This window comes from Ictidomys tridecemlineatus, chromosome 8 (assembly GCF_052094955.1).
Source record: "Ictidomys tridecemlineatus isolate mIctTri1 chromosome 8, mIctTri1.hap1, whole genome shotgun sequence".
Taxonomy (NCBI): domain Eukaryota; kingdom Metazoa; phylum Chordata; class Mammalia; order Rodentia; family Sciuridae; genus Ictidomys; species Ictidomys tridecemlineatus.
The window spans coordinates 48093971-48119925 of NC_135484.1; the positions used below are offsets into that span (position 1 = coordinate 48093971).

General features: G+C 35.3%; 1 protein-coding gene across 1 annotated transcript in view; it reads right to left on the minus strand.

Moving 5' to 3' along the window:
- Window positions 1–17588: 17588 nt before the first annotated feature.
- LOC120889121 (uncharacterized) overlaps window positions 17589–25955 on the minus strand; it is a 169688-nt gene continuing 161321 nt past the window's right edge. The window contains exon 3 of the mRNA XM_078018512.1: window positions 17589–17982. Within this exon, the coding sequence (XP_077874638.1) occupies window positions 17903–17982 (80 nt within the window). The 3' untranslated portion in view covers window positions 17589–17902. The remainder of the gene's footprint in view (window positions 17983–25955) is intronic.

Sequence of the window (25955 nt, forward strand, 5' to 3'; positions counted from 1 at the left end):
ATATATATATATATATATATACAGGCACATACATGTCTGTATGTATTTGTAGGGCTAATGTCCTAGACAAGACTTAAAATGCAATGTCAGCCCTTTTAAGTTTTTCCCTTAGAAATTATATTTTGTTTGTTTTTATTTAAATCCAATATCTCTCACTTTTTAAAGAAGCACCTAGCTGGAAATTTGTTCTGTAATTCTAATAGAATCCCATTATGTCCTTAAACATTTAAGATCATTAAACAGAAGACATATTCTGTTTAGCTAAGAAATTAGCTAAAAAAAAAAAATAGACTCTAGAGTAATTTCTACATACTGAAAGATTAAGTTGGTGGTGAAAACAGCACAAATGAGATTGTCTATCTCTGTATATCTGAGAGATCTAATCTTTGTCGAAAATGGTAAGAAATTAGTTGACAAGGAAAGCGTTGATAACCTTAAATTAATAGAGCATATATTCTCTTTTCTCATTCATTTCTTAATAAATCCAAAGGGCTATTCTACTCCACACACACACACACAAATGAAAGTCAAGCAATAGCTCATCAAAAAACAGAGCAAATATAAATCTCTTAGAAAGTCTTAAGCAAGTGAAAAGGTGTCAGGAAAAGCAAAGGATGGAGAGTTAGCTTTCTTCATAGATTTTAAAGAGGTGTAAGACTAACTTTCACTATGTGCATGTTTTCCCACTCTGCTTTTGGAAATAGATGAAGGAACACTGAAAAAGCAAATAGTCTTCATCTTCGTAACTTACAGAGTTGGTTTCAAATAAACAGCGGGGACAATAGCTAAACTGCTTGTCCCTTGGGATAGTATGTGAGCCTACACACACTTGCTCCCAGAAAGCCAAAGCTGAGAGAATATCAAACCATTCCATTTTATACTGGAAAGTCCAGCTCAGTGTCAAGTTTTCTGTGAGAGACATTTAAAATAAGAAATGCAGAATTGCAAAATCTCACATGCATCAACCTTTTAAGGAAGTATTTCTGTCACTTCTCTTTCCTTAATTAACATGTTAAAGGAAACTGAGCAAATTGGAGCACTGGCAATTGAAGGATATTCTTTTTAATGAGACCAGACATCATCCTTCAACAATCTTGACCAGAACTGAAAATTGACTGTTGCTATGTCGCTGCTGGCAATGATAGCAAGAGGGCCCCCACCCAGAAGGGCAGCTCAGCCATGCTCATCATTCTCCCTATTGTTGTGGCAGCCGTCAAGAAAAATTATTTGTACAGCAGCATCTTGAACAGATGGCTTGGAGACAAGTTAGAAATGGAAAAACCTGTGAGAAGAAATTGCAGAAGTCTAAACACAGGCTATGGACCGCTCACCCGCTCTAACTAGGATGGAAAGGTAGAAGTGTCCTATGTAGGACTTCTACCCAGACTTCTACCCCTTCAACTGTGCCAGACTTTCATTGTCCACCTTGTATGGCTATGAAAAATCTGGGAGGAATGAGGGGAAACCCATCCCCTCCTTTACCAGTGGCCAGTTCTTCTGAAAAAAAAAAAAATCAACACTAGGTAACACCATGTAAGAGAAATGTAATCCTTCCATTCCCTTCTCCTTATCACACTTATCTCTCCCACTTGCTTTCCCCGTGCTTAGTTTATGCCTTATCTTTTCTTCTTATCCAATATGGCAGTGGTAGATATGAGAGTATATATTTACAATTATATACTGGAATACCCTGAAATATTGCAATGATGGACAGCATAATTGACCAAAAGCCCCGTTTCTATATTCTGAATCCACCACTGTGTTGGCCATGGCTGTGCTTCCTATGGGCTATTTTCAGGCAAAGAGGATATTGACAGGCATGTTTTTGAGTGATACCCTCTGTCCAGTGACTGAAGGCCTAGCCAAAAATTTTCTTAGAACTATACTACTCTCTACAACTATTTCTGCCAAATCTCCCTTCCTCTCTTTCTGTTTCACAGCCCCAGACCTGCATTTTGATTCAAGAGCTCTCTCAGTCTCCCTCCACTTTCCCTCTCATCCAAGCTTGGTGTCCATTTGTTGGAAGGTCCAAACTAATATAGTGTCTCTGTTTCTTTATTCTCCTGATCTGTTTGGTGATATACTTCTGGAAGGCCTTCTGAGTGGTAAGCTGTTAGGAAACATTAGCTGCAGTTAAAGGCAACTATTATATAGATTTGAGCAACACCAGAGCCAGTCGGTTGGTGAATCCTTCATACACAGAAACTGTAATATCAAGCAGAACTTGAAGGATGGAGTTCAGTTGGCAGCTCTGATGGAGAGCACCATCAGAACTTGGGAGGGACATGTAGAGTTACTTAAAAGCAATGAATAACAAACATATCAAGTAGGAAAATTAATAAAATATGCAGAAAGTACACCTAGGGAAAAAGAGTCCCTTTCCCTTTCAGGGACACTTTTGTACCAATGGCTTGAAACAGTTCAGAGGAAATAAACTGGGTCACTCATCAAGATGGAGACCTAAACTGTGAAAAAAAAAAGAAAGCAAAATTCTCAAGGAAAAGTTTACCTGAAATAAGAGTCATTCAAATTTATTTGAAAGGAGCCAGATAAAATCATTTTTAAATCATTTAAAATCATTCTTCATTTGGGGTCCTCATACTTCAGGAAACATAAAATGCCACATTTATATTTCATTCATATAGATTTAGTTTTATAGCATCCTAGCAGAGAAGGCTATATTGTTACATTTTAAAATATCAGCTGAATTAATTAAGACTATCACTGAATCATTATTCTTTTTAAATCACCGAAATGCTAATTATCATAGTATGTTTTAAGAGTAGCGATAAGAAGGCAGGGTTCTCATCCTTTAGGTTGAAATTTTGTTAAGGGCTACATCTTGCAACTAAATGATTCCTTTTATGTGAATCTGATGGATTCTGTTTCCCTGTCCCAAAATCATTCAGTGGTGCCCACAAGCATCCAGACTCTGGCAGGCCCTGTCACATTTTTATGTGCAATAGAAAAAAAAAAGTCTACCCTTCATCTCTTGGGTCTCTATTATGTGAAATTTGCCACAAATCATATGTTTTCATCATTATAACAACCATACTGTTATTTATTAAGCACTTTTCTCTGTGTGCTTAACCTTGATACACAAGCTACCTTATATAATTCAGCGTTTCAAGGTTGGTGCTTTTGTGGATAATGAAACAGACTCAAGAGAGGTGAGTTGCTGTAATGAAGGTAACAAAATTAATCTAAATGTAGTAGATATTTTTTATGTGAGTGTGTGTTTGCCTTTCCCTTTCTTCTGGTAGTAGAATTATTTTTCTGCTGTCCCTTCCATGGTGGATAGAATTCTGGTAGATTTGTCAGATCAGTGGCTCTGCTTTTCCTTGACTTAACCCCTCACAAGTGTGAGTCAATCACCAAAATGATTAATTAGAGTAGATCCAATGATTGGTCCAGGAGTGAGCATGTCATCCTCTCAGGACGAGGGTCACACAGCAGATATGGAAGCTGGGAGAGCTGTTCTTTCTGCTTTTATGAGATTGAGTGCCAGGTGTTATGTATGTTTTAGGGTGCCAGTGGCCTTCTCTGTCTCTACTCAAACAGATTGCTGGTGAATGGAGCCAATATTTAAGAAAGCAGAGCTGAGCAATGAAAAGATATTGAATCATATGACATCCTCTAAATCTATCTATAATGCCAGTCCTTGGAACTGCCAGGAGAAAAAGCCAATAAATACTATGTTTTTTTTGTTTAAACTAGAGCTGGCTTTCTGTTATTGCAACTGGAAAAGTGCTGGCTAATACAATACTAGAGTCAGCATTTGACCCAGTGCCTCTGATTATAGAACCCAATGAACTACTATAACTCTTCATCAAAGACAAATTATCAATGGAAATATTTTCACTGTTGATAGGGTAATACAAGATAAAATGTGGAAATCGCACTTAAATGCCCCATCCATAGCCCCATTGTGGTAATTAGCATTTTTTCTAATTACCTTTTTATGTGTTTTTCCTAGAAATCTCTCACTGATGGGTTGTGTCTTATTCATTCTTATAATCCTTCATCTGAGTATAGTCCTTAGGACTTAGAAAGTGCTCAATAAAGTTTTCAGGAATAAACAGATATTTTTAATAGTTTACTAATTAAAGAATTCCTCTTGTTTCCAGTTTCCTTGGTTAGTCTTATCTCAGACAGCTGCATGTCTTCATCCTCAACTTTACTCAGGTCTGTGTTGAGAAGATCTGATCTTATTTGAGAACTTTCCAACCACTCTAATCTCATCTCCCTTCTCCCTATCTTACTTTATTTTCCTTGATAACATCTATCACCTATTGAAATATCTGCAGTTTATTCTTTGTCTTCTTTTCACTGAAATGTTAGCTTCTTGACAGCCATGCCTGGCATACAGAGGGCTTTCAAAAATGACTGATTGAATATTTATAACATAAACAGAGTATCTGATGATGCTTCCAGTTCCACATTTCTAACACCCTCCAATATATTCTAGATATCCATTCACTATTATAATTATAACTATGACAACTAAATATAATGTATAGGTGTTATAATGCAATGAGTATGTTTTCAAAATTATTAAATATTCTCCTTAGCAAAATATCTTGCCATTGTAGAAAAGCTGAATGTAAAAATCTTCTACTAAATCCACACTAGTAATCATATTGATTAACAGTATTGCCTTAATAGGCAGTCAGCCATCTGTCTGCTCATGTTGTTATGGTAGTGATATCTTGGTCTAGTTTAGATATGAAAATAGATTGAGGCTTAGTGGAATCAAGATATGTATACCATGATTGTTCCACATAAATCAGTCAAATGTTATTTTAAATACATTATTTTGGGGCTGGGACTGTGGCTCAGTGGTAGAGCACTTGCCTAGCAAGGACCGGACCTGGGTTCAAGCATCAGCAACATATAAAAACAAAGGCATTGTGTTGTTTCCATCTACACCTAAAAATAAATACTTTTTAAAAATTAAATACATTATTTTACTCTTTTCATTTTACATAATACAACTATTCATGGTCATCAAAATTTAAACAAATACAAATATAAATTTAATTAATTATAACTTACTAGTAAGTTTACATTTTAAAAACTCAAACTAAAACTATAATATATTTAAGTGGGAAAATTTCAAATAAAGATCTCTTATGATAAAAAGTAATTATAAGAAGAATAATATCATGACAGATTTCTCCAATTAGAGAAAATATTCAATTTTCACTTCTTTTGCCTGTTAGATTGACAGCTTACGAAACTATGGTAATCATCTTTGTTCCCTCTCTTCTGAGTTTATGCACCTGTGCATTGCTCTTTTGGGGTAACTTTTGGAGCTATTGAAAAATGACATGCTTGATATTTTCCCATTAATATCATGAACATTTTTAAAATATTAAATGGAAATTGCAACATTAATCAGTAGCCTTGTGAAATTAAAATAAAAACAGTATATTGGCTCTTGCTGACTCCAAACACCTTACTCCTTGCTCTTTATTTCTTATCAGAAAGAGCAACTTTGGTTCTACATGGGATACACCTAGCAGCTAGATGCAGCCAGATGCCAACTTCTGCTATAGGAAGGAAAAGAAAAGAAAGCAGTCCTTCTCCAGGCTTAGGTTTCCTTCAGAGACAGCTAGTGTTGCTATGATATTAAAGAGGAGAAGTTGGAGGAGAAAGGGGCCAGACTTCTATTTGATTTTCAGGTCTAACACATGAAGATAACATGCATCTAAAATACCAGTTCCCTGACCAAGGGGTTACTCCTTTCTATTTGAAAAGTGTGAGTGAAATCTTGGCTTTCATTTTTCTGTGCAAAGGGGTAATTTGGCTGTAGTTTCCACCTTGCTTTCAAAAATGGAGCTTGGCCAAGTCTTTCTTCCCTACTGCAGAGAAAAGATAGTTATGTGACATTTACACCAAGGGGATAGAGCCATGAAAAATATTATAAAATAGAACTCTCAGAGAATTGAGCAGGTGAGTTTTATGCTCATTAAATCCAAGATCTTTTTTTAACTTTAATAATAATTTTAAGTGAGTATTTTTTTTAAAAAGGTACAACCTAAAATATTTGAATTCTAGACCAAACTCTCTTAATTTAGCATTTATATATAATTACACATATCATGTGATTAAGTACTTGAACACAACAGTCTAGAGTACACCTAGACTTATTTGTTTTTTTTTTAAAGAGAAAGAGAGAGAATTTTTTAAAATATTTATTGTTTTGGTTTTTTTGTTAGTTCTCGGCGGACACAACATCTTTTGTTTGTATGTGGTGCTGAGGATGGAACCCGGGCCACACGCATGCCAGGCGAGCGCGCTACCGCCTGAGCCACATCCCAGCCCCAACTTACTTGCTTTTTAAAGATCATACTGAAACAATGAATTTACAAATGTCTAGTATTGGATTACCTGAATCGGTATATTGATTTCTGATTACATATCCTTACATTTATATATGTAGAAAAATTTCCAAATGATATTCATTTCTGAATTAAGACCCAAAGAAAAGCCAGCTATGATAATTACAGCTGTGTTTGGGGAGACAAATTTCTTCCTTGAAGTTTTAGTTTTCTTTGGAAAAGAATCCTCTTTCTAATCATGAATCATAACTCCACTGAACTCAGTAACTTTTATCAAAAACAACTCATTCATTTCTAAGAAAACTTGAAGTTCGTTATTTACTTTTCACATTCTCACATTTTAGATGTCTGTGATGATATAGAGACATGAAGAAAAATGAGAAAAATGGAGCCATTTTGCAGCCCTTCTTCTTCCAGTATAATTTTATCATTTACACGTACTATATTTTGGCTGCATAGATATGCCCACTCTATTTGAGTAGCTATGAAAAACATCTATCTTCTTTCAATGCTTTATATTTTGAATCATAACCCTAACTCACCAATTCACAACTTACACAGGACAATCTTATGAGTGCCACCATCATAAAATAATCCTGTAACTGAAAAAAAAAAATAAGTAAACCATCCCAGAATTGAACCCAGAGACAGATATTTAGTCCTTTGCCCACATACTTATGTAAGTTTACTAAGTTCACTGTTAAGTAATTATCCTTCTTTTTAACCAACAATTATTTTCTTTAATTTATTAACACACAGCCATCTCAGCTCTTATTCTAGTTAAAATCAGCTGAGTTAGGCAGTACCATTTCTATAGAACATCCAAATCTGAGAGCCATGTCTCTCAAACACTTGAGTACTCAGGGACAACAGTAATCTACAATCGTCTTGTCACAACTTCCACCTAAGGACTAAGCCATAGGAAATTAAAGGCAAAGCAATGTTTGTAGACACTTAAGGAAAAAGACGTACTAAAATTAAAAACTCCTGAAAGAAAAACATTCATTTAAGTTCTTGCAATTTACCATTGACTTTTAGGTCACTTATTATTATTTTTAAATAGCATTTTAAAAAGTGGATTAGCATATAAGAGATATGAAGTAAAACATTCAGAATAGTGGCCTATAAATGACCACTGGCAGTTTTAAATTCCATCTCTAACACTCAAATCTAGAATAAACTCAGGTTCCTGCACACAGTACACCTACCTACCCAAAGCACCTGATGTTGCCCCTCTGGTCTGGATGGTAATGACCACAGTCCTTTCCCATAAGCCTTGAAGAAGAAATAAACCTTTTCTGACACAGGTTCATCACATTCTCTCAATTATATGGCTTTTGTCTAGTGAGTTGTTTCCTGTTTTTCACTTGGTGTTCTTCAAAGGCCTGTAGAACATCAATATCTTTGAGAAATTGCTTCATTCCATGTTCATTATCTTGCTTTCTTATTTTTAGTCTAATATCTATATTGTAGAATATTAGTTGACAACCCCTTTGTAGCCAGCACCAATATTTGGGGAAATATGCATGCTCAAAAATATGACTCTCATGGAAATTCTAAATAAACTTTAAGTTAAAAGCATAGCCATGAGAAAGCAGTATGGAGATTCCTCAAAAAACTCAGAATGGAATGAGCATTTGACCTACTTATCCCGGAGGACTTAAAATCAGCATAGTATAGTGACATAGTCACATCAATGTTTATAGCAGCTCCACTCACAATAGCTAAGCTATGGAACCAAACTAGGTGCCCTTAAATGGACAAATGGATAAAGAAAATGTGGCATGTGGAATATTACTCAGCCATAAAGAAGAGTGAAATTACGGTGTCTGCCAGTAAATGGATGGAACTTGAGACTATCATGCTAAGTGAAACAAGCCAATCTTAAACAACCAAAGGCTGAACATTGTCTCTTATATATGGATGCTTACACACAATAAGGGGAGGGGGAGGGAAGAATATAAATTCAGTGGATTAGATAAAGAGGAATGAAAAGGAACAGAGGGGGGATAGGAATAGGAAATTAGTAGAATGAATCAGACATAACTTTTCTGTTTACATATTAGAATACACTATAAGTAAAGCTCCACATATCAACCATAAGAATGGGGTCCTAATTAGAAGAAGTTATGCTCCATGTATGTATAAGAAACCAAAATACATTCTGTTATATATATCTAAAACGATCAAATAAAAGGAGAAAGAAAAAAAAACTTAAAACAGAGTAGGATGAGTCACTGCATATTAAATACTGAATATTGTGCTTCAAATACTGAGGAATAGAGCTGAATTTCCTTCCTTCCTTCCTTCTTTCTTTTCTTCCTTTCTTTTTTTCTTTTGTGGTGCTAGGGATTAAACCAGGAGTTTTGGGCATATTAGGCAAGCACTCTACCACTAAATTACATCCCTAGTTCCATTTTTTAAAAAGAGGCAAGCTGTCCCTATTTTGTCCAGACTGATTTTCAGCAATCCTCCTGCCTCAGCCTCCTGAGTTGCTGGAACTACTGGCATGTGCAACCATGCCTGATGAGCTGAATTTATTAAACCCCTCAGATCTGGAACCAGCTATAGACATTTCTAGAAAGGTCACCAGGTTATTCTAATGGTCAGTCAGGAGAACTGTTTTGCCAAAAAGTCTCTACTCTGCTTGATCAATAACTGAGTTGTGATTAAGGAAACCCAGAGCATTAGAGATACAGACGGCAACCCATTGTCTCTCAAAACTTACTGTTCACCAGGATTAGCCAAGATTCTGTTAAACATAAGTAGTTCTGGGTTCAGACTACAGAGAATCGGAATTCACAGATCACAGACGGGGACCCAGAACTTGCATTTTCCACAAAAGGTTCTGGTCATTCTGATCAGTGAACTTCAGGCCATTCAAAATCAATATCTAGTCTTGTGCACTAATATTTCACAGGTGATAAGATTAACATCATACCCAGGTAACCTGAATCAATGCATCAACAAAGTGAATTATTTAATGAATTTATTTTAATAATTTTAGTGTAGTATGATTAATATTCACCTTGCTATTTTACCATCACTAGATAGATGTTAAGAATAACTTTTAAATTAATATTCCACTTGGCACCCTTGTGACTTACTTAGAAAACTGAATCAGTTGAGATTCACTGTTTAAAAATAGAATGGTAATATTTTTAAAATGGAAAAGAAGGAAAAAAAACTTTCTTTAGTTGTTACATGCATATCACTGTGTTTTCCTTTTCTCGTTTTTTTTAAGAGTAAAAGAGGTGACAGAAGTTAAGATTTTTATCTTAAAATTATTAAAGACCTTAATTAATGATATATGCATTAAAGAAAATTTTTTTGATTCACTTATTTTAGCTCCATGTGACCAACTGGTCTATTAAAATAACTGATTAAGGCTACTAAAACTTGTCTGTTCTTCCAGAGAGAAATTTTGCATAAGTAAAAATAGGATGGAATAAACAAAGAGATTTTCCTTTTCTATCAATAAGTACTTGGAAATTAGATATCAAGGTACATTCCATATGTAACATATGACAAGGACAACTGTCCCATGCTATGGAATGCATAATGATGTTAGCCTACATATAATGGGTATGTGCTATTTCATTTTTTAGAAAAGTTTCCAGATTAAGGATAGCAAAACTTTATATTTGTACTGTTACATTCCTTTAATGTTAAAATGGAAAACAATCATTTTATTCATACAAAGTTTATTCTTTTCTTCCAAACCAAGTTTTGAAATTCAACTACTTTAAGCCATCTGAATTCCACTGTTGAAAGAACAGGCACACCTGCAGAAGATCAAAGTTCTCATTGACCTTGGGAAGTCAGCAGTTTCAATGGAATAATCTCACTTATTTAGAGAAAAAAAAACATATGTGAATCCACATTAACCACTCTTAGCCCACATCAAGGATGATGAGTCCCTTGGCACCAGTTTGGATTTGAGCTAAGGAATTTGGCCTGCACTTCTCCATGCTTAGCCAGGACAGATTGATAAAGAGGTACAACATTAGCTTAATCAGTTGCTCCATATTTCCTAATTTTTCCAAATATGTTCCTCATAAGTTTGTTTTCAGTTCAAGTACAGAAAGAATGTTTTCACCCATATTCTTTTCTGCTGAAATCAGTTCCCCATGTGTTAGAGAGCATTGATCTAAAGAAATATGACTAACATCAACTCCTGATGTATTTATTGTCTCATTTGTGCCAGGAACATCAGTAGTATTTTTAAATGTTTTATTTCTGACATCCACAGCAATCCTTCTAGTATAACCTTTATTTCCCCATTGCACAGGTAAGAAAACAAAGGGTCAAAGAGGGTGAGTGATTTTCCCCATGGGGGATTAATTATAGTGTCAACAAAACACTTAGAACACAATAAAAATCCATAAGTATTGATTCACATTTTCCTGTATTTGAAAAACAAACAGCTAACTCCTATACAGTTTTTACTATACATTGGGCTTTATTCTACAAAGAAAGTGTTGTTATTTCCATCCTACCAATGGAGAACATAAGGCAAAAGAGATCAAGCAATCTGCCTATGTTAAAATGCTGGTAAGTGAAGAACCCATGTTCTAATCCAGGGAACTGACTCCAAATATGCATTTTTAACCATAATGATATACAAATATTAAGCAGGTTCCAAATAGCCATTTTTAAAAATTTAGTTATTAAAGTGTGCAACAGCATGCTCTTTGAACATCGAGATATATTATCATGATACAGAATATAAATGTGAGAAATTCCAGTGGATTAAAAAAAAAAATACTCCAATCCTCTACTTTCCAAAGCTGGGCAGGAAGAACCCACATCAGAGGCAAATTTGTGTGCAAGGTAAATTCTGAGTCTTTTCTATCAGTTAAGAACTTTCAGAGCTACAAGAATTTCATCCTTAGTACAGGTGCTTTTTGAACACCCTTTACCATCTAAATGCACAAACAGCAAGTAGAAGAAGATATAAACAACATGCAGTCATGGGAAAGGTGATAGCTAACATATAATTCCCATTAAGCTGCCTTTTCTGAGTTGAGACATCATGATTGTGATGCATAAAGATAAATATAGTCAATCCAAGAAGAAATAAATGCCTATGAGGTGGCATGGCACTTCAAAAAGAAGAGAAATCTAATAGTAAAATTCTCTTAGAAATCTAAGGAAAACAAGATATTTTATTTGTAATATCTAGTGGTTTCTAGTGAGTTATCAAATTTGAAATGAGAAAATAGATGATTTCAATCTGTCTTATGGGAACTGGGCATAATGTTATACCTTGAGTTCAGAGATTTGCTCTACAAAAGCCCTGAAACTTGTTAACAAATAGTCATTTCATTGAAAGAAAAAAAAGTATCTATAGAGGAAAGAAAAATGGAATGTGACCTTTATTGATTAAAATTGCAAATATCACCAGTGAACTCAAACATATACACTACTTAGATGGTAAGGGTTGTGCTACTCACAAGGATGGAGTCTCAGAGCACTGGTGTTGTCTCTCCTTCCACCCCCTCCTTCTTTTCTCCCCTAGGAGCTTAGCCCTGGGCAATTACAGGGTTGCTATCACAGCAGCTGTCCCTGTTGCATGGTGCTGATTTTTTACATGCAAAAAATGTACACTCTAGAGAGATGTGATGATGTGAGTCAACATTATGTCTGAATCCAGTTTTCTGTGGAGATATAGGTTTATTGTGTTATAAGGAAGAAAAATGCTGAGTTCTTTTCTTAGAATTTTCATTTTTGCCATGTAGTTCTAGTTTTAATTAACTGCTAATACTCTGTGATGAATTATTTGTGTAGCATTAATGATGTGTACAAATAACTTAAGTGTTTCAACCCTAAATTAATGAACAAACAGAAAAAGGTGAAGAGTGACAAGAGGCTTTCATTTAAAATGTACATATGACTTTTTTCTTTTAACTTAAAGAGTTGACATACTTTAAAAATTCAGAATCCTCTCTCAGGCTATAAAACTTACTAAGATGACTTAAAAGTTCCTTTTCTTGGTCTCTTGGAATGGTCCGATCTGAGAACCAGTTTCTACCCATATGCACTTTGCTTACCACACTCAACAGAGGATTTCCATATAATCATTTGGAAATTTTAAAATCCAAGGTGTTTGGAAATTATGTGTTAATTATGACTACATTTGAAGTTTGGTATCACCAACTAAATTTTTTTTCTTTTGAAATATAAATACTGCAACTTAGGTGGCATGACACTATTGAAAACAGCTTGCCATATGCCTTTGATTTCACTGAGAGACATGCCATCTGCCACCACATTAGATAATGATTCAAAATTAAAAAAAAAAAAGAATGGCAAAAGATTGTGATCAAATGAAAGAATGTTATCCATCAACCGTGGTCTAGGATCTGGATCTGGTCTGAGTAGCAGTTCTGATTACCTCTAGCCATGAAGTCAAACACAGACAGAATCAACTAAATTCTTTTTCTCCCGCTTTGGTGGGTGATGAACCAAGCACAGTGTGGTTCACTCAGCATGATTATTGATATAGATTTAGAAAGAAGTCTTTGATATGAAAGTGAAAACCAAAGATCCTAAGGCAATTTATATTTTAAAGGAGTTTTGGCCCAGGGACTGGGATTAAAACAGGGAAAACTTACTTATGCACAGTTAATTTATTTGTAAAAATTCAATATCTTCATGGGGTTTGAAGAAGGAAGAAAATGGCAAGAAATCAGAGATTTCTGAGGCAATATATTTATATTAAAGAAAACATATAAATCTATTTTGTTACTATATTTTATCAAGTGCTAAATCATCCAAGTGTGTGTTTTAACTCTATATAATAAAATTACTGTGATAAATCCCTTAAGATGATTCCCAAAGAACAGAGGTAATTTTTCTAACGAAGCTTAAAAATAGAATCTCTCTCAAATGCATCCAGACAGTACCCTCACAGGCAGTACTTTGCCCAAAAAGAAAATAGGGAGAAAAAAAAACAGAATAAAATATAAATATTATGGGAAAAAATTTATAGGTAACTATGTGTTCAGTTTTGTTTACTTGAAGGAGGAAGGATTCAAACCTAATAGACCAAATTTTGGCTGATAGGATGCCATGTGAACAATACAGCTGGATTTTGACCAAATTTTTCATACAAAATAAACGGGGGGGGGGGGGGGGGAACGGGTTACTAAACTGTAAAACTGGTTTTGTACTGCAATGCAATCTTGTTTCAGAACTCTATAACCAATCTTACAAGGCAGTCTTGTGACTAGCTTGTGAGATTTATTTGAAATGTTTTTGCCCAGATAACCAAGGGAAAATAGCTTCTAAATAATAGAATTCTTTTAAGAAATAAAATTTAATGGAAATATATATTATTAAATTGCAGCTCCCTAAAAATGTCTAATGATTGCCAATAACTGTATTTGGCCTGTTGTAGAACTTCATGCCATCATTTATTGAAAAGTATCTAATGGGCACCTAAAAAGGCATTATAGGAAAAGAAGTTAAGTAATAATGTGTGGCACTTGTGTATTGCTTTATAATTTATTTACAATCTGTTTTACCTGCTTTATCTATAAAGTATACTTTCCTATTCCGTAGGATAGAAATAGAGGCTAGCAGTTTTAGTCACCCACCTAAAGTCAAGTCACTAATTCACTTTAAAAACAGAAGCAAACCGAAGTCTTTTGGTGCTACATCAGGGCTCCTTATACTCCAGCACCCTGTCTGTCAGCCAGAGCATCAGCTTTCCGGGTTTGATATATGATGCTACACAGTTGCCCTCAATGTGTTCCATCTTCTTTGAATGGAAATACTTCAGGATCAGTAACATTTTAAGCTGTTCTCAGCAACAGACACCCCTGTAAACCTAGGATTTATGAATTTACAGGGAAAATTGAGAAGAGCCTTATCATCACAACTGGACACAAGATAGTTGTGTGACAAGTTATATATGCATGAAATGAATTTGTAATAAACCAGATGCCCTCAATTAGAATACCACATATTGATATATTGATGTGATAATTTTATCAGTACAATTAGAGAAATAGACATTATATAACAGTTCATACGGAATATACACCTCACAATTGGCTCATCCAAGTCAAACTTGTACTTATAATTTATTAAATGTGTTGACAAAGCAATAGTGTTGTTAGGCAGAGAATCTTGAGTAGGAAAATGAACAATCTCTCTGAAAATTATCCATCACTTATTTATGGAGGAAGTCTAATTTCAGAAGCTTCTGTTTCTGTGGAAATTGAACTTGAGATGCAGGGGACACTTTAAACATTATGTGTATCTCCCAGGGAATCTTCAAAGACATATGAGTGGGAGAATCAAGAAAAGTTTAAAGTGTGCCAGAGAAATACACTGAAGTCCCTGTATAACACTGCTTTGAATCATATCACATCTACCATTTCTAGAAATATTTAAAGATACTACTAAAGAAAAAAGCAAAGGACCCATTGGAAGCTGAGAAAAAGCAAGATGGTAAAGCAGGTTAAAAAAATAAAAGTTTTCACAGCGTAGTCCTTGGAGGATAAAACTGAGTCTGAACACTCCAGAGCTTTGAGACTGTAATTCTGTCCAATAGGGAGAAAAGAACTGGGATGTGGATGTAAAGATGTACAGAGTACAGAGATCTCCATCCACTCTTTGTTTATATGTTGATATCTGCAGTCCCTTGTGTACAGGGAATGTTCCCCTCACTAAGTCAAAAACTAAGTATGCTAATTAATGTTATGGTTTAGCTATTAGGTGTCCCCCAAAAGCTCATGTGTGAGACACTGCAAGGTTTAGAGGAAAAATAATTGGGATATGAGAGACTGACCCAACTAGTGAATTAATCCCCTGATAGGGATTAACTGAGTGTTAATTGAAGGCAGGTAGGCTATGGCTTGAAGAAGTGGGTCATTGGGGATGTATGTGCCTTTGGGGTATGTATTTTCTATCTGGCAAGTGGAGTCTCTGTTTCCTGATTATTGCGTGAGACACTTCTCTCCTCCACACTTTTCTGCCATGATCTTCAGCCTCACCTGGAGCCCTGAGCAATGGAGCTGGCTGAATATGGATTGAGATCTCTGAAATCATAAGCCAAATAAACTTTTCTTCCTCTAAAATTATTTTTGTCAGATCTTTTAGTCGCAGTACTGAAAGAGCTGACTGAAACAATAAATTATTTCCCAAGCCAATAAGATGCAATGATGCACTCCCATAATCCCAGCTTTAATCCCAGTTTTAAGCCAGCCTCAACAGTTTAGCAAGACTCTATTTCAAAAATAAAATTTTAAAAAGGAATGGGGGAAGTGGCTTAGTGGTAGAGTGCCTGCTTTGCATGTGTTAGGCCCTGAGTTCAATCTCAGCACATACACACAAAAGAAAGAAAGACATTTTTTTGCAAAAAGAACATATCATGAAATCAAGTAAGAAGGTGACAAGACTTGATCAACAAGGTCTTTTCTAGTTTTAATACAGAATTTAATAAGTGGATGGCATAATTGTATTTTTAATAGGAAAAAAGTTAGAATTATTTAAAAATCCATTCAGGACTCTTTATTCCAGATATCCAAAGAACAAATGACTAACTTTACAGAGCCATTTTTTTATTATGTCTAGGGTGCAGTTTTTGTTGCTAGATGATGGATGAAATAATCTTAATTAATAATTATTATTAATCCTCTTCTTTTCCCTATTTTCCTGTTGCTCTTTTTTTTCCCACTTGCCAGTTTAGGAATTTACTTGGCTCTTTTCCTTCATTTAATGACTATATTTAAAAAAGGATTTGGCTACGTGCCTAGAGGCTCTTGGGTGTTGGGTGCCATATAAACAAAATTAATTACTAATTTCAGTGCCAGTATCAGATCTCTGGCACTGAGAGGTTAGTTGCCAAAAGAAAAAAAAGGCAAAAAGTATTGAAAATTTCAACAAATAATAGTATGTTTATTATATTTTTGCATGAAATAAATCATAAATATATAAAAATTAATAAAAATGTACTTTTGTGTACATTTGTATAGTACTTTTTTCCAAACGGGATCATATAGGTCATTTCATCTGGTTTTCAGAACAACCTCATATATTAACTACTCAGATATCACCAACCTTATTTTGCAAAACTGAGGAAATAAACCTCAGAGATATTGATCTACCCTATATTTTTTAAATTCACGCAACAAACACTGAAAACCTACATAATAAGATGTTGTACTCAGATTTGTAGGATGACCAACCATCCCAGTTTGTCCAGAATTTAAATGTTCCTTGGGATGTAGACTTACACTGCTAACATGAAACAGTTCTGGCCACCCTAACACAATTTGGGGGATCCTATTGGCACATTTTGGCTTAAGTCATGAAATAAGCTCTAACCTCCTTGTTCATCCCACTGAATGCTCTACCAGTTCTGAGCAAGCAGTCCTTCAGAAAGTCTGCATAGTCATCGCTTCTTTTCTTTGCCCATCCTTAACACCTTAACTAACTTTCACTTTGCCTCTTTCTGGATTGATGTTCTGAACTTCTTGCTGAACCAATTTCACATCCCCCTCTGCTCCCTCCATTCACATCTTTCTTTGTCAATCAGTCTGTACTTATCCCATGTTGAAATACATTCCTATTTTAATTCTTATGTTCTTTTACATAAACCATTCTCCAAGCAAAATTAACCACTTCGTAAGCAGTCCTTTTCTCTCTGTGCCTCTGTTAGGCCTGGCCACATATGTGCAATACTTTTTTCTTTCCCCTACAAAATCTTACTCGTCTTTCAACCCAATCTTAAATTCAAAGTTTCTCAGAATTTTCAAAAGGATGTGAGCACTCTGTTCTTTGAGCTCATTTCACTTTGTACTCCTGAATGACTCATCTCATGTGCTTTATATTATAATTATTTATATCCTTTTCTTAATTTTCCAACTAGATCATATATTCCTCAAGACCAAGCATGATCTGCAAATTCCAGTATTCCTGCTTAATCCAGCAAACGTTCACTATATTTTTATTAATGATTGAATTGTTCTAATCCTCCTTTCAGACCAGACTTTAAAAATGCATTTTTAAAATGAACCATATAATGAATGTATGAACATTATAATTTTTAAAAATATCAAATAACCAAGGATTATCCAACCTCAACATGAGAGTTCCTGCACACAGAATATACATGAGCATCATTGTGTGTGTTTGTACATATGTGCATTGTCAACCCAGCCAGCTCCTTTTAGCAGGTCCCCTGCAGGAAAGGCCACAAAGAAGAAGAGTGACTCCAGAATGAGAAATCACTTATGTTCAGAAAATAGAATTTAATTGTGTAATTTTTCATATGGTTGAAATTGAATTGGTATTGAAATATGGAAAGAATGTCTGTTTGGGGTTTACATTGTTTCTCCCCAATTACAGAGGGCCATAAGGTAAGACTGACATTCATGCAGTTTGAGATTTATACATTTTAGATTACATTTGTATTTTAGGACAATCTCAAAAGAAACCCATCAAGTTGGGCCTTAAAGGGTTATACTTAATTAACCTGTAATCAATTGAAACTTTGGAACTAAAAGATTTATCATAGTATTTGTTTAGCTTTTATTGAGACAATTTCAAAAGTAGCCAAGTTGAAGAGGAGTAGAAGCATTTTTCATGTTTTCAAATTTTTCTCCTGATGGCTTTGGACCTGGATCTGGAAGAGAAAACAAAAAATTAATGAGAAAACAATCATATTATATCTTTCGTTATCCTCTGAAGCTGCTCAGTCTCTCCCCCTCACAGAGTTTCTCCAGCCACTCACATGTATCAGGGCCTGCCACCTCAGATACTGCCCTCCGCGCTTGGAGAACAGAGCTTTGATCTTTGCATCTTAATCACAACTGACTTGTGCTCCCCTGTTCTGAGCCAAGTTATATGAAGGAAAGGGGGAGATGAATGAGTGGCCCATGCATCTGATATCTAATATCTGCTACTTCAGATTTGGGGTTTAATTTAGTGTCTCTATTGGAGAGTTTGAGGGAAAAAAAACCGACTTTTATCTTCTTTAAATAAATTCATGCACTGACGCACGATTTACCTTCTCTGGCAGTTTTATTATTCAAGACAATGGACTTTTTTAGTTGTGCGATATTTTGGCTTTTCCCTTTCCTCTCACGTTTATAAACAAAAACATTCAGTTTGGTCATTTAAACAAGAGTAAAACAGAAGTGATTCATAGCACTAAGACTCCAAAACTTCCATGCTGTCATTGTCATTGTTTTATAACACGCAATGGAAAGCAAAATAGTCCTGATCTTTGTATTTTAAATAACAACTAAATTCACTGCATTAAAATCACCTTTTCTGTGAATGACTTTCTACAGATGACTTATTTACCCTTCAAATGTTGCATGAATCAGTTTATGAACCATTAGAGTGCTCATTCTGCACTTAGGCTCCAGCCAAGGCATTAAGTGGGGTCTGAGTTGTAGCACTGTTATGCAGGATAACTGCAGATAGGTGCCCTGCCTTGTAAGTTGTTCCTTCCCAGAAGACTGAGCACCTCTTTCTCAATACACATATACCATCTGCACTTCCAAATCTTTCCTGGTGCAGCATTGGTCCGCAGAGATCCATTTTTCCTAACTCATCAGCTTAGAAAGTGCATCTTCTCCTAATTTGCACAGAAGCATCCTGTAAGTGAGCTGCAACTTGGCCCCATAGAACCAATGCATGTTTCCAAGTGAATGACACGGAAAACAATCAGGATAAACAGCTTTCAATAACAGAAAGAAAAAAATATCATACAACAGTTTTGCTACTCGAGCATTTACTTGCATTAAAAGTCCATTGATAACAAGAAGGGAAGTTGAAAAGACACTTGGGATTTTGCCAGAAAGTGTTGAGAGGGATACATCCCCCATGGGAAGGTGCTATGGAGTGAGTGAGGCCTCAGGGAGACAGAATCAGGCTTATGCCACCCTGTGCAGAGTCAGTGCCAGGAAGACAGGTGGGATGAAATAAACTAGAGATTCCTGTGAAGTGGAATATACCTTAGTGAGTAGAATTCATTCTAAACTCAAGATAGTACTTCAGAGGAGGACACATCATGAGTTTTAGTTTAATAGGGATATCTCTGAGGCAACCAAAAATAACAAAGACCTGTCCCGATTATCCAGTAGGTTCTTGGAAGGAATGGATAAATCTAATTTTTTTCTTCTTCATTTTCTTATGGATGCTGATGGGAATAAGCAACTTCTGTCCAACAAACACTACCATGGTTCCACAGTCTCCAGAGACCCTGTGTTGCTCTCTTCTTTCCCCTACAGACTTGTTTCCTTGCTTACCCACTTTGACTGTGTTTCTCTTAACCCCATCTCCTCCTTTTTGGGAGATGTTGTACAGAAATTGAAGATGAGCTTCTGACAGCTTTCATTACCCTAATCATTCATTCATGTATTAAGAACTGATTAAGGATTTGTTGTATGTCAGGCATAGTACAGCTCTTGTTTATAAAGAGACAGCAAAGACACAGATATGTCAAGTTTCCTAGCCAAAACACACCCCTGTTTATTTTTCATTTCTTCCCGCGTGTTTTATTGGCTCTAAATCTTAACTAGATCAATATTAGATTCTGGGTTCTGTGTCCCAATCCACAAGACTTTCTGAATGATTTTTTAAAATACCCTCCTCTCACTCTTTTATCTTCTGTTTCTTCTTCCTGTCAGTATGTAACACTCAAGTTATCTACTTAAAAGTCCTCATGTATCAATTCTGAATATTAATGTATCAGAAAAATAGCTGGCAAAGATTTTTCTCCCATCCTGCAGGCTGCCTCTTCACTCTGTTAATTGTTTCCTTTGCTGTGCAGATTTTTAATTTGATGCTGTCTCATTTCTCAGTTCTTGTTATGATTCCCTGAGCTACTGGAATCCTATTCAGGAAGTCATTGCCTGTGCCTCTGTCCTGAAGTATTTCCCCTGTGTTTTCTTCTAGCATTCAAAAAATGAATTCACAGAAGAAAATACAGCAACAAAACTCACGAATATCAGACTTGTCAACCTAAACAAGGCATGCTTTTCTAATTTCCATGAAAGGACTATGAAGTAAATAACCTAATCAACAGCACCAAAATATCTAAATAACCCAATCAATAAATGGGCAAGTGACCTGAATAGAAACTTTTTCAAAAAAAGAAAAAGAAATACAAATGGCCAAGAATTATATGGAAAAAAAGTGTTCAACATCTATAACTATCAGGGAAATGCAGATTCCAAACTACATTGAGATTCCATTTCACCCCAGTTAGAATGGCAATCAATACAAAAACAAAAAATAACAAATGCTGGTAAGTAGGTAGGGGGAAAGGAAAGCTTATACACTGTTGGTGAGAATGCAAATTAGTATAGTCACTACGGAAATCAGTATGGAGCCTCCTCAAAACACTAAGAACAGAGCTGTCATATGATCCACCTATCTCACTCCTTGGTATATACTTGAAGGAATTAAAGTCAGCATACTATAGGGACAAGTACGATATATATACATATGTATATGTATATATCTATATCTATCTATCTATCTCTATATATATATATATCAAATAATATATACGCACATACACACACACACACACACATACACACACACACAATTGGGTATTATTCAGCCATAAAGAGATATAAAATCGTGTCATTTACAGGAAAATGAATGGAACTGCAGATCATAATGTTAAGAAAAATTAAATCAGATTCAGAAAGACAGGTACAACATGGTTTATTTCATATATGAAGTCTAGAGGGAAAAGACAACATGAAAACAGAAGGGGAAGGAGATTGGGGGAGGAGAAGGGAAAGGTTATGGAGGGTAATAGAGAGTAGATATGATCAAATTATGTTATATACATGTATGGATATGTGCCACAATGAAACCCACTATTCTGTATTATCAAAATGCATTAATTAAAAAAATAGAATAGAATCTTATACTATAGTTCAGGGAAATGAGCAATAAACAAATTCATAAATGTTAATTTTATATGAGCAATACATGTAATGAGGATAATAAGCAAGTTTATGAAGGAAAAAAAATGCTCTCTCAAACTCTCTTTGGACTTAGGATTCTGGCTTTCTTACTCTCTCTCTCTCTCTCTCTCTCTCTCTCTCTCTCTCTTTCTCTCTCTCTCTCTCTCTCCTTCTTCCTCAAGGTTTTCATGGACAAGTTATTGGCTCTTGGCTTATGTAATTCCCCACCTATAACTCTAAAATTGGTAAACCTCTTCTCACTAGGGACACTAAATCCAATGAATATATTTTAAATCTTACCTTACTCACTCTTCAATAGCATTTTGAATGTTAAGCAAATCTTCCTACATTGATGATTCCCTTTCTTGGCTTCCAACACAACACAAACTCTGGTTTTCTTGGTTTTTGGCCAACATTCAGTGTCTTTATAAGCTGTTCTTCCTGTAGACTTATGATAAATGCTGGTGTTTGGTAGGCCCTCACCTCATTTTATGTTCTCTACTTCCCTTGGGTGAGTTCACCAGTGAAATGGTTTCAATTACATAAAACAATGAACTTCAAAACTTATGGTACATAAGAATCAACTGGAAAATTGAAGTTAGTAGATATAAATGGGGCCAAATTTAATGTTTTGACAAGTACTTTTGACAATTCTGAGAAACAGAGTCACACATTCAAATTACCCCCTCGACCTTGAGCTGAAGTATAAATTCTATGAAGGCACTAATTGTGTCTGTCTTATTACCATGGTCTTCCCAAAGCCCATCAGGGTATCTAACAAACACAAAGTTTTGTTTAACATTTGTAGGAAAAATGAATGCATGTGTGGGTTATCTACATGTGCAGCCCAGAATGTGATGTGCAGCCCCACCTGCCTCCAATGTCAGTGCACTGTGCCATCAGCCACTCATACCAAGTCATAAACCCTGACTCTTCCATCTATCTCAATCCTACTTAACCATCAATTAACAAACATACCTTTATCTCTTCTATTATCCTGCAAAACCCTCCCTTCCTTTCTATCACCATAGTCCAGGCCACCACGATTTCTCTGCTGGATGACTTCAGTGCTCTTCTAACTAGCTACACTGCCTCTATTCTTACTCCGGGGTTTCCTTAAACAAAAAAAAGCATCACTAGGGTCTAAACACATTGATCATATTTCCATGGCCCTTTAAGAGAAGGCTTCTGCTAGTCTCTACAAACCTATTTCCACATTATTCACCTCTCTTCCCCTCACTTTATGCTTGACTCAATAAATTTTGGAAAGTAATTTTTCTTGCTTTTCATACTAATAGTATTTCCTTTCACAAAAACTTTTAGATATATATCAACTTAAATGCCAGCTCCAAGGGAGACATTTTATTTCAAGTCTCATCTATATACACTGGTTTTTCACATTTTCACTCCTTTACTACAGAGTTTCTAACTCACCGTTTTTCAGTCCTTATGAATTTGATCCAATGTTTTTAATACAGATTATTCTGTTAGTAAAATATTTATTATATACTTATTTTGACATGCTATATTCTTTCAACAATAAATTTTTGAGATTTTAATGTTTTATAGCAATAGAAATGTTTCCTTTTTTTCCAAATTTAACTTGTTATGTGAAAACTATTTTATCACCTTCTATTGAAATGTAGCACTAATAATTTTTTTTCAAGAAAGTAGGTAGAGAATATATTTCCTTAGTTCAACTTGAAATTGTCTTTCTATAACACCTACATAACAGGTTTGTTAGATAAGATATTCTTAGGCCACAAATTTTTTTCATATCCTCAATATTGTTTTTGGTTTTTTTTTAACATTCATTTTACATCGGACAACTTAAACCAAACTGAACTTATTTTTTTAAAGAAAAATTACTGTGCTGAAATTCTTGTAAGGTATCTTAATCCATGCAGTTCAATCCCTTTTATCCTATGTATAGGTTGAGATATATTTTCACTGCCTTTCTCCTAGAATAGAGTGAAACCTTTCAGTCCACTGTTGAATATATGCTCCCCAAAAAGGTCACCAAATCAACTTGTTAATTAGAAAAAAAAAAACTTTTCACTAACTTCAGTAACAGAGAGCACTACTTCCACACTACTATTCATATCTCTGAGGGGGGAGAAAAAATTCAGGATATTCGTGAAATTTTGAAGTCTAGCTTAAGGTAAGTCTTTCACTGGGAAGGATGACAGATGAGGCTTGATTAAGATTGGCTAAGGCTCTTGTATTAGTTAGCTTTTTATTACTAGGACAAAATACCTGAAGAAAAAAACTTGAAAGAGGAAAGATTTATTTTGGCTTAAGGGTTCAGATGTTTCAGTCCATAATAGGCTAGTCCCAAGGCAAAACATCATTGCCAAAGAGCATGCAACAGAAAAACTGCACACTTCATGGCAAGCATTAAGAAGACAGAGAGAGTGAGAGAGAGAGAACAGGCATGCACATGAGCAAGCAGAGAGCCCAGAATAAGATAAGCCCTTCCAGATCTAAGTTCCCATAACCAACTTCCTCAACAAAGCCCCATCCCCTACAATTTCTACTACTTCCCAAATAATGCATCAAATTATTAATTCCTCAGTTCTTCAATCCACTGATAGGCTTAAACCCTCTTGGTCAAATTGTTTCCAAAGAGCCATACCTCTGGACATTGCTGCACTGGAGAACAAGTCACCAGCACATGAACCTTTTGGGGGACTTTCCAGAGCCATACATCATAATGCAATACTGTGGAATTGGTTAGATGCAGCCAGGAGAGGATTTTATGGAGAGAGGTTCAAAATTTCTTGAAGGAAAAAATAATTACCAGAATATCATTCTCTCTTCTAAAAGATGAATATTATTCATCATGAGTATAAGTGTTCACAGGCTTTGGGATATCACCTTTCTTTCATATACCCTATAGAAAAAGTTTCTGGAGTGATCAGTAAGTTATTTGCAACTTTGTTTTTCCAAAAAAAGAATTTCTAGGAACAATTAAATCATGTTAATGTAGAAAGTAGCACTGTAGGTGTAAATACTTTCAGGTTTTTGTGCATATGCATGTCTTATTTTCAGCTCAGAAAAATGTTATTGATTTGGGCTATTTTTTTCATGTTCTATGGGTTCTTCTCCAGGTTTAATGATTACACACATTTTGGCTTTTCATTCTTTATCTGTCACATCTGCCTCCTCCTTGATTATTATTTTGACTTATCATTTTTGTTGCACTTTGAAAATCTGATTTAATTTTATTCCATAAAAATATTAGTTTTCTGTAACATCAGCTCTTTTCTTTAGCATTTTCAATCTAAATGTAAAATCTACTGATTTTACGTTTTTAAAACTCCTACCTTATCTTATGACCATCTCATTTTCCTGTTAACTTGTCTCAGGGTGATTTTTTTTTTATGGATTGTGTTGCCATATTATAGTGGACATTTTATTTATTTTTTTATTTTCTTTGAGTGCTCTAAATGGTTTTCTGTAGTTCATTTTGAATCTTGTAGTAAATAATTTGCAAAGGCTTACAGAGGTATGCTGTTCATATGATTCTTACTACGTTTTTTTTTTCTGTACCATTTATCACAGGCTCTATGTTTCTCTTTTTCTCTCTCCTTATCTCCTTTTCTCTTCTTCCCTCCTTGCTTCTCTCCCTCACTCTCTCTTTCCTGAGTTGTTATTGTTGTTCATTTTCTCTTTCTTGGTCACCCTTCTTGTCCTTGACTAAGACAAGGCTGTTTATCTTCAGTGTTTACTGATGGCACAGATGAGAGAATTCCTGATGTCCTTCCCCAAGTATGAAAGGGCAAATTCTTCTTTGAGATCTCAGGGCAACTCAGTTAAACATTTATTCCCTGAAACCTTTCTCCTCTGTGTTTTTGCCTTCCTCACCCACCACTTCCTCATAGTCTGCTTCCCTGGCCTTTCTTTTAGTTTCCATGTGCAGGAATGTTATAGGGCCCTGCCTTGGCCTTTTAAAATTTCCATATTCTAAGCATTCTTATTCTGATATTCCTTAAATCTATAGTTCATCCTAACACATGTAGTCTCTTTGGCATCCTAGATACATTGATCTATCTGCCTGCCCAGTACTTCCTTGTGGTAAAGCAAACTTAACATAACTGAAGTAAAACTATTGAGAGTCTTTCTTCAGACCTGACTTTCCTTTGATATTCTCCATCCTGGTATTGAATGACACTTTACTGCCTTTTATGGAGACCCAAAATTCAGAGTCCTAGTCAGGCTTGGTAGTACATGCCTGTAATCCCAGTGGCTCAAGAGGTTGAGCAGGATCGCAAGTTCAAAGCCAGCCTCAGCAACTTAGCGAGGCCTTAAGCAACTTAGTGAGACCCTGTCTCAAAATAAAAAAAAAAAAGGCTAAGCTTGTGACTCAGGGGTTAAATACCCCTGGGTTTAATTCCTGGTACCAAAAATAAAAAATTAAAAAATGCAGAGTCCTTGTTTTTTCAATTTTCTTCAGTCCCACTTGATCACTTAGCCATTTATATTGATCTTTACAACAAAATATATTCCCCAATCCTACATTATTTAGCATCTGCATTTTGTATTCACTTGTCAGTAAAGTTCTGGCACACCCCAACAGGATTTTTGTGTTCAGATATTTATACAAACTCTTTTCTCTTCTCCCTCTACCCACCCAAAATTGTGTGGCATATTTTTATTCTTT